This window comes from Dermacentor variabilis, chromosome 10, assembly GCF_050947875.1.
Source record: "Dermacentor variabilis isolate Ectoservices chromosome 10, ASM5094787v1, whole genome shotgun sequence".
NCBI classification, from domain to species: domain Eukaryota; kingdom Metazoa; phylum Arthropoda; class Arachnida; order Ixodida; family Ixodidae; genus Dermacentor; species Dermacentor variabilis.
This window is the reverse complement of record NC_134577.1, coordinates 68,370,019-68,385,629: the sequence shown is the minus strand read 5'-3', so window position 1 is coordinate 68,385,629 and position 15,611 is coordinate 68,370,019. Positions and strand designations below refer to the sequence as shown.

The 15,611-nt window shown below is 47.9% G+C and overlaps 2 protein-coding genes across 3 annotated transcripts in view; one reads left to right on the top strand and one right to left on the bottom strand.

The window, feature by feature from the left end:
* LOC142560685 (tyrosine-protein kinase transmembrane receptor Ror-like) overlaps window positions 1-15,611 on the top strand; it is a 325,714-nt gene that overhangs the window by 280,633 nt on the left and 29,470 nt on the right. Inside the window, exon 5 of one of the 2 annotated variants that reach the window (XM_075672939.1) lies at window positions 971-1,046. In XM_075672939.1, coding sequence (XP_075529054.1) covers window positions 971-1,046 — 76 coding nt within the window. Of the gene's footprint in view, window positions 1-970; window positions 1,047-12,483; window positions 13,439-15,611 lie in introns of those variants that run through there. The other variant, XM_075672940.1, reaches the window with a different exon arrangement.
* Trs31 (trafficking protein particle complex subunit 31) overlaps window positions 5,260-15,611 on the bottom strand; it is a 106,578-nt gene continuing 96,226 nt past the window's right edge. Inside the window, exons 7-8 of the mRNA XM_075672947.1 lie at window positions 7,899-7,943; window positions 5,260-5,356 (exon numbers count right to left, since the gene is read on the bottom strand). Of these exons, the coding sequence (XP_075529062.1) occupies window positions 7,911-7,943 (33 nt within the window). The 3' untranslated portion in view covers window positions 5,260-5,356; window positions 7,899-7,910. The remainder of the gene's footprint in view (window positions 5,357-7,898; window positions 7,944-15,611) is intronic.

The window sequence follows — 15,611 nt, the reverse complement described above, 5'->3', positions numbered from 1 at the left end:
TTCAAATTTCCTCATTCCATCATACCACATAATTTTCTGTCGTCCTCGACTGCGCTTTCCTTCCCTTGGCACCCATTCTGTAATTCTAATGATCCTCCGGTTATCCATCCTACGCATTACATGGCCTGCCCCGCTCCATTTTTTTCTATTAATGTGAATTACAATATCATCTATCGCCGTTTGATCTCTAAGTTACACCGCTCTATTCCTGTCTCTTAACGTTACGCTTAATGTTTTTCGTTTCATCGCTCTTTGCGCGGTCCTTAACTTGTTCTCGAACTTCATTGTTAAATTCGAAGTTTCCGCCCCATATGTTAGCACCGGTAGGATACAATTATCGTACACTTTTATTTTCAACGACGGTGGTTAGCTTCCAGTCAGTATTTTGTAATGCCTACCGTACGCACTCCAACCCATTTTTATTTTTCTCTAAGTTTCATTCTCATAATCATGGTCCCCTGTAAGTAATCGACATAGGTAAACGTCCTCCTGCACGAACTCTAAAGTCTGACTGGCGATCATGACTTCTTGTTCCCCTGCCAGGCTACTGAGCATTATCTTTGTCTTATCCATAATAAACAAATTAAGGACCACGCAAAGAGAAATGTCAGGCGTAACGTTAGTACAGGAAAATATCAGTGTGGATCAAAGAGCAAACGGACATAGCCGACATTTTAGCTGACGTGAAGAGAAAGAAATGGAGCTGGGCAGGCCTATTCGTAGGGTAGCTAACCGGTGGGCCATTACAGTTACAGAATGGGTGCCAAAGGAAGGAAAGCGCAGTCGAGGACGGCAGCAAATTAGGCAAGACGATGAAATTACGAAATTTTCAGGCGCAAGCTGGAATGAGCTAGCGCAAGGCAGGGTTAATGGGAGATCGCTGGGAGAGGCCTTCGTCCTGCAGTGAACACAATAGGCTGCTGATGATTCGTATTAGTCTAACACGTGCCCTTTCCCTTTCTTTCCACAGGTCCCATCCACCATGCGCCGGCGCAGATACCGCAGTTTCCGCCAGTGTTTCCCCATTTCCCGGGATTGGGAGGAAGGTGAGTAGAGCGTGATGACGTCATTTCTGTAAATAGTTATGTTCTTTACTCCACTCTGCTATTTTCACTCCACCATCGCCCCCCCCCTCCCCCCCTGCTGACCACCGTTCAGGCGTCAGCAGACTGGGCGTTCAGCATCACTTCCCTTGCCTTTATTTTCATTTATTGTTATGTATTTCAATAAACAACGAATTTAGCTCGGCTACCACTTCCTCGAGGAGAACCAGCAAACTTTTACGAGGATAGCGGTACCTCGTCAGATGCCGCAAAGCTGCCTGCTCTTTCTTCCCCGCGGCATATTTGACCGGATCATTTTTAGAGCGTCCCGGCTCTGACACCTTGCGTCGAAGAAAGCCTTAACGCTTTAGTGCGAGAATAAGTCGATTAAACTGTGCTCACCGGGCTTTATTATCGTCTCTAGATTTCTCGTAGGCAACTACTCCCACGACCACTGAAACGGCAAAGCAAATGTTGCACCACTTTACACACTACTGAACTACAACCGATAAAGAAGGGGAAAAGACAAAAACATACAAGCGCTGGTAGTCCAGGCAATTCCTGCGCCTGATTGCCATCTACCTCATCGCCATTTAGGCGACACTTCGACGAAAATTCGATTAGTCAAGTGGCATGTTAGAAGACACACAAGTGATTCTGGTCAATGACCAAGCGGAAAGTTTTGACTTGATGAGTAAGCATAAGTCCTAGCACTCTTTCTTTTCAAGGGACGTCGTCAGGCGTCCAGCGAACTTGAGTAACTAAAAACCTTTGTACTTTAATTTGACAATGGTTCGTTAAACGTGTGGCGACGTGCTTTAGAGCACGTTGCCAGACGTCGAACGAACCAATGTCACAGAGCAATACAAGGAGGAGACGGGAAACTTTCTTGCGGGCTACTCTGAATCCATCGGTGTACAAAACAGTGTATCACGAGTTTCTTATGACAAATTCGGCAACGCGCACCGGGTTTCATCCAATCATGGTCGCCCCCGGATCACCCGGTATGCGCCGACGCGATTTCACGAATTCGCCACTAGAGAGCGCATACAGAAAAAGCAGCAGAAAAAAAAGAAAACTTTAGAATGTAGACGAATACCAGGCAGTTGCTGACAAAGCAGAATTAATTTAATTTGTAAAGCTAAGGGGGAGAGACACGGCGTTCACTCGTATAGACAGTTGACCATTACATCGGTAATATACAGGTTAGCAATGCAGGCAGTTAGAGCTGAAAGCATGGGCAGAGAATAATGGTATTTTGGGAGAACTTCAGAATGGCTTCACAAGAGGCAGGCGTCTGGATGATAACTTATTTGTCCTTACTCAGTGTATTGAAATGTATCAAGAGTAGAAAGGAGATCGTTATATGTGGCTGTTTTATACAATATAGTAGCGTATGACAACGTATACCGCAACATTTTGGGGGATATTCTGGAAGCGGAAAGCTTAGGCGACGATCGTGCGCAGCTTTTGAGATAGATTTGCCTAGAAAATACCGTTTGCGTTGAATGGGAAGGGATGAGGAGCGAGGAGAAAGTTGATATCAACAAGAGACTGGGGCAGGGGTGCCCCCACTACTGTTTATAGTCTACATGCTGACGATGGAAAGGGCGCTAGAGGGACGTAATAGCATGTTTAATCTCTCATACAAACAGGCGGGTACACTAGTGCAGCAGCAGCTTCCAGCGTTGTTTTATGTGGACGACATTGTGTTGCTAGCTAACAAGCAAAGTGATATACAACGTCTGGCTAATATCTGTGGACAGGAAGGCGATAAGTTAGGTCTGAAATTTAGCGTTAAAAAAATCAGGTGTTATGGTATTCAATGAAAACAGTGAACAGACAGTGTCAATACAGGGCAAGGACATACCTCGCGTAAAAGAATATAAATATATTGGTATATGGACAAGCGAAGGCAACAGATATATGGAAACACAGGAAAAACAATAACAGTAAAGAGGAAGAGAAATGCGGCCATAATGAAACACAGAGCACTATGGGCATGCAGTGGTACGAGGGGATCCGATGTATGTGGAAAGGTATAATGCTTCCACGACTTACATTTGGAAATGTGGTTGTTTGCTTGAAATCAGGGATACAATCAAGACTCGATGCAACCATAGGCCAGTGGGACGCCTCGCATTGGACGCTCACGGAAAAACTACAACTGAAGCTATGCACGGTGATATGGGCTGGACAAATTTTGAAGTGAGGAAAGCTCGCAGTAATATTAATTATGAAGAACGACTGAGGAATGTGGAAGAAAGTAAATGGGCTGGGAGAGTGTTCAGGTATTTGTAGAGGAAAAACATTTATTCGCAGTGGAGGAAAAGAACTAGGAAGCTTAGCAGCAAGTATGACCGTTATGGTGAGCGACATGGCAACAAAGAATGTCAAGCGGAAAGTCAGAGTCATAATCGCATGGATGGCGGCAATGGAAAGAAAAAATCTGCTATAAGTAACTACTGAAAAGGAAAAAAAAAGGAAATCAGAAAAAAGGAATTTATGATAAATCAAAGCGAACCTCACTACTTTTCGAAGCGAGATCACGATGTTTTAGAACACACATTTATAAAGCGAGATGCAAAAAGGAAGAAGCACGTGCTTTCTGCGGCAAAGCTAGGGAAACTACGGAGCATGTTTTAGAATGGGAAGACATTAGCCCAGCGGTCGGTTTAAGCACCTCTGGCCTCCTTGAAGCCCTTGGGATCAGCGAGAGCAGGGGGAAAGTAAACACGTCCGCAGTAGAGATTAGTAAGGGGCGATTGGAAGATTGGCGGAAGAAAGGTAGGGAAACGACAAACAACGCAGGCGCGTGAAAGCAAAGTTCATAATAGGGGTTCAGAAAGCTTGGTTATGGGAATTTATCGTCGGTTCTCCTTTTCTTTTTAACATAGGTAGGACATTGGGCAATATAATAACAAGAGCTTGGTGGCGTAACCCACCGTTCCGTTCCAAAGGGGACGCTCGCAGCACCCATCCATACAAGCCTTACCCAGAACACCTTTCCAAGCGAAACGAGGCGTCCTCAGCCATGATGCTGCACGCATTTACCCAGGTTTCAAGTTTTCCTTTTTTGGGGGGAAGTGGCACCATGCAATCACGCAAACTTACATCTATTACATTTCGAAAGAAAACGATAGCAGTTGTTATCGTTTTGTTATCTCTAGAGAAAAAGAAAAAGAATATATCTGGCCGGCAACTACCGCCAGAAGAGGTGCAACGAATACGCCTGCTCTAGAGGAAGAACGATGAGTAAAGAACACGATCAACGCGACAAATAATTTACAAAATATAAGCGAAGGAAGAATGGGGGGACAGCGAGACATGAAGTCTTCCAGAACAGCGATAAATGTAGAAACCCAGACGCTCCAGTTTCAGAACCGCCGCTAGCCCTGTGTCACACGGGCATTTCCAAGGACTTAGAATCGACAGTTTTGTCGCCCTAACGACGAAGCAGCTCTTGCTACGCAAGAAACTACGCGGTCTCTTTGAGTAAGCGGCTTCACGCTGAGACCTTCGGTCTGCTGCTACCGCCAATGCGCAACGCCCTCGACCCCATCACCACAGTCGAGTTGCGAGTACCTTACCTCCATTCCGGCCCCCCAGGTGTACCAGCGAGTCATATAATGCTCACTGATTTGAATTTCCCGCCACAGAACACCAGAGTGACGCGAGCCAGCAAAGATCCAACTACTGTCGACTGTAGCCGACTCGACAGCTGAACCCGGCCACCGTCGGCGACGCTCATCGTCTGCCGACACCTTAGTCGTGCGCACCAGCATACGAAGTCATGTTTTTGTAAATAGGAATGACGTCACTGTGATTGGAACTTCGATGCCTAAACGAAATTTCTCGGTAGCCATGTTTAGGGGATGCATTCGTAGGAAGCGCAGAACAAATCGACAATAACCTTGTAAACACTACTATTCACGAAGTAAGCATAACGAAGATTGGCATAGATGCCTCCTTGACGTTCGAAATTCAGTTATTGAGAGTCAGAGAAAACTCACGCATTGTCCGCCAAGCCAATGCTTGGTAGTTTCTTAAAATGTTCATGAAACCGAGCCTTATGCACACAAAGTTAAGCGCACCATGTACGTGTGCACGCTAGCTGGTTTCCACGGAATCTCGTTACAGATTAAGTTAATTCAACGAACTAATGTCGTTTTCTGCCGACTAAGAATAGGACACGACTACGTAAACCCACTCTCACCTGTCGACTGCTGGTGGTGGCTAGCCTCCTGTCTGTGGCAGATGTGGTAAGGGACTGGCAGTCTTTCGCGTCTTGCTGGAATGTTGAGAAGGGGACACTGGAAAAAGATAATAGAAAACACTCCTGTACAGCAGGCCGACAGCATATCGCACTACAACTAGCGACTGCTTCATTTGTCCAGAAGCGCTCTCTGACAGCAAATCAATTTTACCTTTTTTTCTTTTCTTTTTTTTTCCTTTGTTGGTGATGTTGGTACATTGCGGGTTATGCTCCTATCAGAGTCGGCAGCTACGCGATAATAGCGTTAATGTAAGCACGTCCCTGCAGGTCCTTGCGTTCAAGGTCTATGATGAACTAGTTCTATGCAAAGAAGGAACAACAACGCAGCGAGTTTTAATTTGTGGCTTCTTCGTAGCGCATGTTTTGTATTCACTACACCTCTCACTACACACGTTGGACAGTCAATAAATGTGTCAAATAAACTTGCATTAACTTTTATTCCAAGGCGCTGGAGACCGTACTGAAGAAACGCGTTCAGGCCCAGCAGTCAGCTGGGGAGCCCGCGTTTGGTTCGTTCTGCCGTAGAGCAGGCTGTGTTGAAGGAACGGTAGCGGGAGCGGGCCGCGCGTCCTGTGTTTGACCGAAGAACAGGCGCCGTTTGATGAACGCCGCCGAGAATTCGCTCGAGAAATGGCTCGCCGTAAGGGAGCGCGAATCCGAGGCGTTACGGCAACGAAGAGCCGCCCGCGATTCCTGAGCTTCGCTTGCACCCCTATTCACAGCAGTGGAAGGGCGGTCAATATTTTAATCGATGGCTCCACACACAAACTCATTATCATATTGTGGAAGAAGAAAGAAAGCGCTAACGGATAGGACCACGAGAAAATAAGGTAACAGACAGAAGCAGTACTGTCTTGAAATATCTGCGTTCGTTTATACAGGCGTCTTCAAGGATCTTGTGACAGTAATATCTCGTATCTTAACATACGAGATACTTTTGTTGCTCTATCGAAAACACAGATACATGCATTGCCGAATGCACAACGATACAAGTACAAAATACCCTAACAATGTCTTAGCCTTTTCAGCGTCACTGAGGTACCGGTACATTACCGCGTTTCCGTGCCGCTATGTTCGTTTTGACACTCCTTTTGTGACACAGGAATGCGAGAACCCCACCAAGAGAGCATTTGACATTACTCGCTTTTTTTCCATTTCTGCACGACCGAAAAAAAGACGCTGTAATCCTTTAATGGTATCCGAACATAATACTTAAGGCAGGGGCTGCACTTCAAAAACAATAATAACAATTAATAAATAAAAAACCTGCGAGACGCGACACTGAAAGGGTTAAGATGGTATCTAAGGTATACATTTCCCATATCTACGCTATCGATTTACGCTGTTCAAATCTGTGTATCCTACAATCAGCAGACGCACTGTCTTTTCGTCTGCCTCGCGACAACGCGGCAGATGGCGAGCTCGCAGCGAAGCGCCGTTGCTACCACTCGGAGGGAGGCCCGTCGGTCGGGAATGTGCTCGAGCGCGCTCTTCTCACGGCGGCAGCCCCGAGACGTATGTAAACAGCGTCCACACTCCCACCCCCTTCTATGCCCTCTTCTCCCCTTCTCCACTCCGCGTTGGCCTCCATTTGTCATCGAGAGCGCGCATCACCACACGCCCTCTGCCGGGAACCACCGCCACCAATGCTCGGCGTCTCAATTTCTCCCTCCTCTCCCAATCCTGCGCTGGCGCGAGCTCCGAAGTGCGCCCGCTCTCGCGGAGGGAGTTCGTTCCAGTACAGTCGAAAGAACACTCAGAAACCAACTAGCGGCGCAATGCGTCTTCGAAATGGAGAGCAATGGAGCATTGCTCCGGGAGCAACAATTTGGGCGAATTTTTCGATTCGTACTTCGCGCGCGGTGAGAACAGCGGCTGAGGAGAGAGAGAGAGAGAGTAAACGAATTCTTTAGAAATGCTACGATTGGCGACGCGTCCCACAGATGGCAGCACGAGTACCGGGAGCCGGCTCCTTCTCTCTCCGTCACGTCTCTCTATCTCTAGGTGAGAGAGAGAAGTCGGGAGCGGTGATTACATGGAGCGGATGTGTTCGAGCTTTCACAATAAGGGTGTGTGAATATGCGAAGCTTTAACGAATAACGAATCGGAAAGTGCCTATCCGTCTCGTTCTTTAAATCAAAGAGATCAAACAGGCACTATTCGCTAATACGTGTAGTTTTCGAACATATATCTCATCGCCGACTGTGTGCAATTAAGCATAACATTGGGACAAAAGTAGACGTAGAATACGAGAATTTACGAAGTGGAGCATGCTACGTTGCTCAGGGAGCCAGAATTTCCCTTCTAACCCGCAATAATTTCGCATTCACCAATGAATCCTGAGTATGCGAACAAACTACTTATTTGCTCCTCCTAATGCTCCATTTCTTCCGCTAAACAGCGCTTCCTGCGTGCAGTGTAATGACGTGTCGATGTGAACACGGTTTCATTTCAATGGTGAGATCGGTTGTTGATTCTTGGGAAACTACTGGATACCAATTCGCTCCTCAAAATTGCAAGTCGCACACCCCTTGTTCACAATATGTGGAAGGCCACGTTGTAAATTTGCATTTGCTTACCTGTGATGGTCATCACCAGGGCACGGTACCAGACAGCGTCAGCTCCTGCGCACATGAGAAATGTTTTGACCATTCGCATTAGGTCCCGAAAGTGACAGCTAGGAATGCAATAAACTCGCAATAAACGCGCCGACAGTCATCCTTCAAACTGCGTTACCTCAAAGGTCGCTATCTAACTTCTTGACATCCCTCATATGCTTCTATTTTTGTCACTTCATCTCAAAAAATAATCTGCCTAACCGAAGCTGCAGAACCACACCTGATTGGAAAGCCACCAACCCTTTCACGAATATGCTAAGTGAATCTGTTTGGGTGCATTCACACGGTCAACGGGACCAAGACAGTGTTGCATCAACAACATGGCAGTCAAAAGCACGCTCTGAATTCATTTGAGTCAAGACGAATAAATGATAGAGAGTACTAGCTCTGTGTAGCATTTATTCCCCAACAAATCAGCCACCGTCAAGAGCAAGAAAAGCTAAGGTTAGGTTTAGCTACACGAATCGCTGCGCTTGCAGAAGGCATGCGACCGTTCTCTGCGAAGAGATGACTAAAAATGATCTGGGGTTCCACGTGCCAAAGCAACTATGCCCGATTACGAAGCACGCTGTAGTGGAAAGACTCCGGATTGATACTGGCCACCTGGCGTTATTCAACGTGCACACAATACACGAGTGAACGAGCGTTTCTGTATTCGTGCCCCCCTCAGAACGCGGCCGGCGCGGCAGGAATCGAACCCGCGACCTTGTGCTCACCGTGGCCACGAGCAACCGCGGCGGGCCAACAGGTGATTGGATCGCGGGGAGATATCGCCAACTATTCCCGTTGTTGACAAAGACGCTAATAATAAACAGAAATTAGCATGTACTGATAAAGTACTCATCCAACAGCGTATATTTTCGTTAATCTCGCGGAATGATAGCTAGAGAAGAAAATGATGGTTGCAATTTTTTTTTTAACTTTCGCGCCACGTCAGTGTGACGTCACAGAATGCAAAGTATTTTACTCTTTTTTTTCCTTTCGACCAATTGTGGCTCAGCAGCAGTTCTCGATACTTCCTAAATTCAGTCTTTGGCTCCTTGAGAATACAATGTAGTCCACTTTTATCGATAGAAAATTTAACTTTGAGCTGACGTCGTCAAAATCCATGACGTCACAGCGAGTTAGTGCGGGAACTCCAAGGCAGCGTCGCCAGCCGTCTCTCGTTTCTGCATCTTTGCTGCCTTGCCAAGCCTCTTGGTCACTGCGTGAGTGGCTTAATTGTTCGGTAACGTAGGAAAGCAATTTCCCAACTCAGCTCGCATAATTTTTCTCCCACGTCAGCTGTCCTCGGAGATTATCGGGGCCGCTCGGCTACTCTGCGCCGCGCGGGCAAGCTTTTCACGCACTGCTAATTTTGTTGCCTCTGAGATCGGGCGCCGCGGAGCTTTCCAAATTTGACACCTGCTGGAATCAGACGCTCATCCTTTGTGATCCGTGTGCTCTGCTTCCGTAGAACGTGTGCGGATTTTTTCTTGCTTTACATTTTTCAAGAGAACAGAGTTTCATGGCGCATTGCAGTGCTAGGTGGCACAATAAGTGGAAATAAGGTGCCGCACACCTGAACACTATAGCAAGATCTAGTGGTGTAAATCCGTCGATCCGATATGAGGATGCAGCAAACGGGGAGAAAATGATTTTGACCCGTTCCTGTGGCCCATAGAGGACACTAAGGAGGAGTGTTAATAATTTACGCTGTATTATTACATAAGACACCTCTGTAATAGCAGAACAGACAGTCATACAATGATAGCAGCCTTAGAGAGCCACAACTGATGTAAAAAAAAAAAACGAATGAAGAAGCGCGACGCTACCTTGTAGTTTTGGCACTATACAGGGCCGTGACGGAGAGCTTTTTTGACAGTGTGTACTCAGTCTAGTTAATTTCTATCACAGGTATGCGCGACAGCGAGGCATTATTATTATTGTTTATTAGATAGGCTTTCTCGATTTCTGACCTTTTTTTAAATGCGCAAGCATTTCTATGCTTACCCAACCGCGAAGCAGCTAGCGAATTCACCTGAGTGCTGCCTCTCGCTTCAACGACAAGGAAGCGGCGAGAACACAGTGCTCACGGAGAACTCGCCACATGTCGCACTCTGCGGCTTTCGCAGATCGCTCTCAAGATACGGGCCCGCGCGTCTCTCTTCCACGCTACGCGTCAAGAACACAGCGCGCGAAGCTATTATCAGTCAGCGCTCTCTGTCGGCATCGCGCATCGCTTTCAAGATGCGGGCCGCGTCGCCACGCCAGACGCAGCCGCCGCCTAAGCACGATTCGTAGTGGTTCAGTGTACCAAATAAAAATGTTGCATATATTTCCTTCAGTTGCTACATCTCCCTCGTCATTTCATCCCACGTCCACATCCACTGCGGGCTATCTATAACACCAGTGGACGTTGCTTCTATATACTCGTCTCGTGCAGGTCTCACTAAACAGTTCAGTGTTACAACCGCGCTACTCCATTTCACGATTCCTTCGCGGTCGTTCTCGCAATTATACGAAACACCACGTAAGTCCTAGGAAATGCTTACGCATGATTTACATAACTCGAAGCTGAGATTCTGCCTGTTCTTTTTTTCTTGTCTGCTTACCGACAATTTGCTTTCTTCCGACGTTGATCAATGTCTATTCGCAGACGTCATACGGTCAAAAATTGAAGAGGCCCGTCCAAAAGAAACATATAAAAGTTCGGTGTCGTGCTAAGTGTCACATCGAATAAATAATGGTTAGTAGAGAGGGACGGCACGAGATCTGCTTTTTCTTTCTGCTTGTGCTTTTTTCTTTCCCGCAAAAAAGCAAGTACTCGAATATGCGCCTCAAGGCCAACAGAGAGAAAACCGGGCAGCGAAAGTGTGACAAAAAACACAGGAATCTTATTTTTGCTTCAATGCTGCTACAACGTAGTGTATCAGATCCCTCTTTTGTGGGTCACTGCTATATACACCGGCCGAACTGGCCAGTGTAATATCAATCACCGTTACAGAGAACACGGCAATTTAGCGAAGGGGAGCTCAGCTCCCTATGCGTTTGCGGCGCATTGTTCATCAATTCGACACACTGTGGGGCGTAATCGGACCCAATAGAGAGTTTTAAAATAGGGGCCCCAAACCTTTTGGGGCCCCAAAGGAATAGCGTCGAAGCCACTGCGCATGCGCAAGACGCAAACTGCGTTTGGGTTTTGCGTTGGGAACGCTATTTCACCGATTTAGCGGGAGCCCAAATAGCGGCCCCAAAAGTTTTGCGTCGGCAAACATGGCGGCACCCATCGAAGCGACGGCTCACCCTAGCACAAAACTGGGTTCGATTCGCGGTAACGCGTGAAGTTCGCAAGCTAGGAGAAGTGACTGCGGTTATCGCTTTCTCTCAACTAGCGTGTGTTATGAAGATTGACTCATTAGACGCCGCTGACATTGAATTCGATTGTGGATTTTATGGCTCGTAGGCCTAACACGGCTAAGCTTGGCTGGTGAAGGCTAGTAAAGTTGGTTTGCTCAAAACTAAGCGCAACTCACTGTTTGCTGCTTACAGAATAACCTCTAAATTGTAATTAAACGCGAATACACGCAAGTCAAAATTATTATTCTTATCATAAAATGGTACATTTTATTTAATTATTTATAATAGCTTTTCTTTGACGCCGTAGTGGCGCTGTCAGCGCAAGACGCTATCCGCAAACGTAAAACCCTATTCTAAAACTCTTCACTCCTACGTGTCCCAACGCTAACACCCGCAAAGCTCTTTGGGGCCCCAAACTATTGGGACCCCTATTCTAAACTCCCTAATGTGTAGGCGAAGTAAATGAGGCGTTTCTTCATCGACAGGAAAGGTCACAAACGCGCGAGCACGCCGTCGGTATCGCTGCTCTCGGAGGAATTCGCGCTTCTTTCTCTTTCATGATTGCTACCAGGTTACTTTGTTAAATTTTATATTTCTTGCTTTTCATGCTTTGTATTTCACGTGCTTGTCTCCCACTCACTCGTTCCACCACCCCTATATATTGTCCTGCGCGCGACAAAAATTTGGTCCACATGCAGTCACCGCGCTTCGTCTGTCCACTCCGAGTGTCCCGTCCACGGTGTTCTCCCACGTGGCAGGTGCATCGGGCAATCGCCTTTTTCCGCGCATGAAAACCGGCTCATTGAGACATTCCCAACTAGCTCCGTAGGTTTCATAACACTCTTGGAACGTCTCGCTATCGACAGTGTGTGATGGTTTCAGATGTACTAAATGTCACGGCGCGTCCACTTTACAGGCGGCTATTGAAACCGACACACAGGGCAATAAAGCGGACAACGCACAGCGCACTGCTTGGGGAGGCGACGATCGATCAATCGCGCCAACTTGGGAAGTCCCCACATCGATTCCTCTCGCATCGGAGCACGGCCGCTCCAGGTGACCGCTGCCACCCGACGATGCATCATCGCAGCACGTGCGATGGAGGATGAGGGCTCGCAAAAAAATTGCAACCCCGCTGGCTTTCCCTTTCCTTCGCGCCCCTTCGAAGCAGCAGCGGTGGCGGCGGCGGCTGCTGCTGCTGCTGCGGGAGGAATGCCGGCCGTTTGAAAGGACCGCCAGGCTCGCTGGGGTTGGCAGCGGAGGGTTCAGCGGGCACGCCCGCCCCTCACGAAGGGAAAGTGATCCCACGATGAAAACACTGACGGCGGCGGCATCGTCTCAAAGGGGACGCGCGATGAAGAAAAAGCACGAAACCGCCGAGATGTGAGCGAGAGAAGAAGTGCTTCTCGACTGAGCAGAGCAGGCGTAGAAGTGGCTACCCTCACCAGTTTGACAGAGAGGAGAACGAACCGAGGAAAACGACAGGGCTTCAGCCCAAGCGTGGAGCGCAGGAGGGAGAGAGAGAGAGAGAGTCCATCAGCGCTTGGCTGACTACTGGAGCGTTCAACACGGGGCCGCACGAACCAACTGCTCCCCAGCACTGGCCAGCAAGTCCACCCAGACTGGCCCACGTTTGCCGCGCCCGCCATAACCTGCGTGCCGGGCGCTTTGTCATCGGAGACTCATGCAGCACTACGCGGATTCGCCGCCGCCGTGTTGTTGGCGGCGGCGTCGGCTCCAGTAGCGGACGGCCCCGGAGGAGGCGGTGTCTCGGCGACCACGCTGGGAGCCATGGCCGATGCCGCCGTGACAGTCGCGCGTGGTCGTCGCCGGTCTTGCGGCGGCGACAGCGTGGCGGTCCGTCGCTCGCGGCGTGCTCGCGACGACGACACCGGAGTCGTTGACGGGGCCGAGGGATTTTGCGGGCGTTGTCGTCGTCGTTCTCGGCGCGCTCCGCTGGCGCTTTCGGATGGTGGAGCGCGGCAGAGGCGTCGCGCGGTGTTCGCGGCGGTGCTCTGTTGGGCGCCCCTGTGCGCGCTCCTCCTGGAATCCGCGCCCCGGACCGGTGCCGAAATCGCGACCACGGGCGGTGGCCGTTCCCTGAACAACGTCTCGCTGGGCTCCGACGTCGGTGTCGCCGACAACGTGACGGTGGAGGCCAGGTAAATGACAGAACGGATACTCGCGCGAGCGAGCGTTTAAAGTGCGACGTTGTCCTGCAAATAACGGCCGGGCAAGCGTTGGTCACGGAAAATGACGTCGACGTAGGTACGACCCGCGCTTTTGTTTTTACGCTGGCTGCATAAAATTTTTGCTGTTAATGTTCTGCTGCTTCTTAAATAGCCATTGGTCGCAATAGATCAAAAGTGAACACTATGCAGTTCTGACTTTCTGCACTCTCTCAGCAACTGAACACGCAGGACTAACGTAAGCTGAGCAGTTGGGTACAGTGAATGACACTAGTTTGCTTTGAATTCCGCGCAGCGCAGGACAAGTACGGCGAATAAACTTCGCTTGCTTTAAGTCAGCTAAGTCTACAAGCGAACTTGCTAGAAAGCTGCTAAACAGTACGCTCAATTTCGCGCGGCACATCGCATTTTGTACACTCACATATATGCACTCGTATATATTATAGTGTCTGTGCAAATCGGACGAGTTTAAAAGCCCCTCACGTACTGCACAGTAATAACACGCTAGCGATATGCGCCACGTTTCAATTTGTAGACTGCCTTTATAGCTTCCCGGGAACACGCCCATCGCTTTATGAGCTGCCCCGGGCGCCGAGCGGAGAAGTTGCCTTCACAGGCGCTTTATAGTTCTTGTTTTTTTGTTTGTCGCTAAGTGGTTGCGATTTTCGGGCACGCCCCTAGTGTGTTCGGCCTCGACGCTGGCCAGATATCGATCCGCAGGCAAATGTTCTCAGTCAGCGAAACGCGGCATCCTTTGAAGATATATGTACAGAAAGTTTACACCGCAGCCTTTGTAGTTGCAGTGTTTCACGTTGCGTGTTCGCTTTCGCGCCAAAACAGCGGCTAGTTTTGACGCGCTCGGTAAGTGTGCATAACAAAGACAGATGGGCCTTCGGCTGAGTTATGCAAGAAGTTACCAGAGAGATGCGCGTGATTCACTTAGCGCTTTTCTTTCAATGTTACAGAAGCAGAAACCTTAGCTGCTATTGTGTGTGTGTGTGTGTGTGTGTGTGTGTGTGTGTGTGTGTGTGTGTGTGTGTGTGTGTGTGTGTGTGTGTGTGTGTGTGTGTGTGTGTGTTCGTGCGCCAAAAACTTCCCCCTAAATAATATTAATGAGCGCTTTACCTTGTGGTTAACAGAACCCTAAACAGCAAGAAAAAATAAGAGCATTCGCGCATGGCTTTCTAATCGGACATAGAATTTGAGCATTACGAGCACAGCGTAGCTTCACCACGGGAACAAGATTTTCTTTGTAAATAAATGCGTACTGTTTGTCCTCGCACGAAGATTTCGAGTTATGAATCCATGCCCGAGTCTAATGTAAGAGCAGCAGTTAACAGACACGCGTTCTAGTTTTGTAACAGCGGTGTGTAGCCGAGCAACAAATACAACAAAGCCAGCGATGCTGCATAGGCAATTTAAATGCTGATAGAGGAAGCTTTAGCTCGGCGTCAACTCCAATTTCCCTATTCAAATGCTTTTATGAGACAACCGCGCGCCCGATTTGAATGAGGCTTGTCCCATCTGAGAGAGAGAGAGAGAGAGAGAGACAAAGTACATGATTCTAACAAAAAAAGCTTCAATTAGAGCTTGTAATATTCTTCCCGAAAATTCTCGAGATGGTAAGATTTAAAAGGAAATTAAGCACCACTACGTTTGCACACCCACCCCATTTCGAACTGTGCACTAAATAAAGATATCGCAGTTCTATAAACTTCATCTCTTGGAATATCTAAGCCCGACAAATTTGACATATGAAATAACTTACACGAACTTGCCGCAATGTTTACGAGGGTTTCGAAAAGGTTCTACGCTAACAGATCAGTGGTATGCTTCAAAGTGGTATATAATACATCAATTTTGCACGTTTTCAATGTATCGTTACAGTACACAGAATTGTGACATCGATTTTAGAGTTCTAAATTTGATACATTACGTTTCTTCTTTTTTTTCGTTTCTGTTTTCAATTCTGTAACTTAAATGTTCTCGTTTTAAAGGTTGACAGCCTAAATAAAAATAAAATCCGGTTCAGACAGTCACTAGACTGACTTTTTATTTTAAATGCTGAAAGCCTAATCAAAATACAGTGCAGTGGTTGCCGAGAAAAAACAATTTCCTCCTTCCCATGCATTTAGATAGGAGTCCC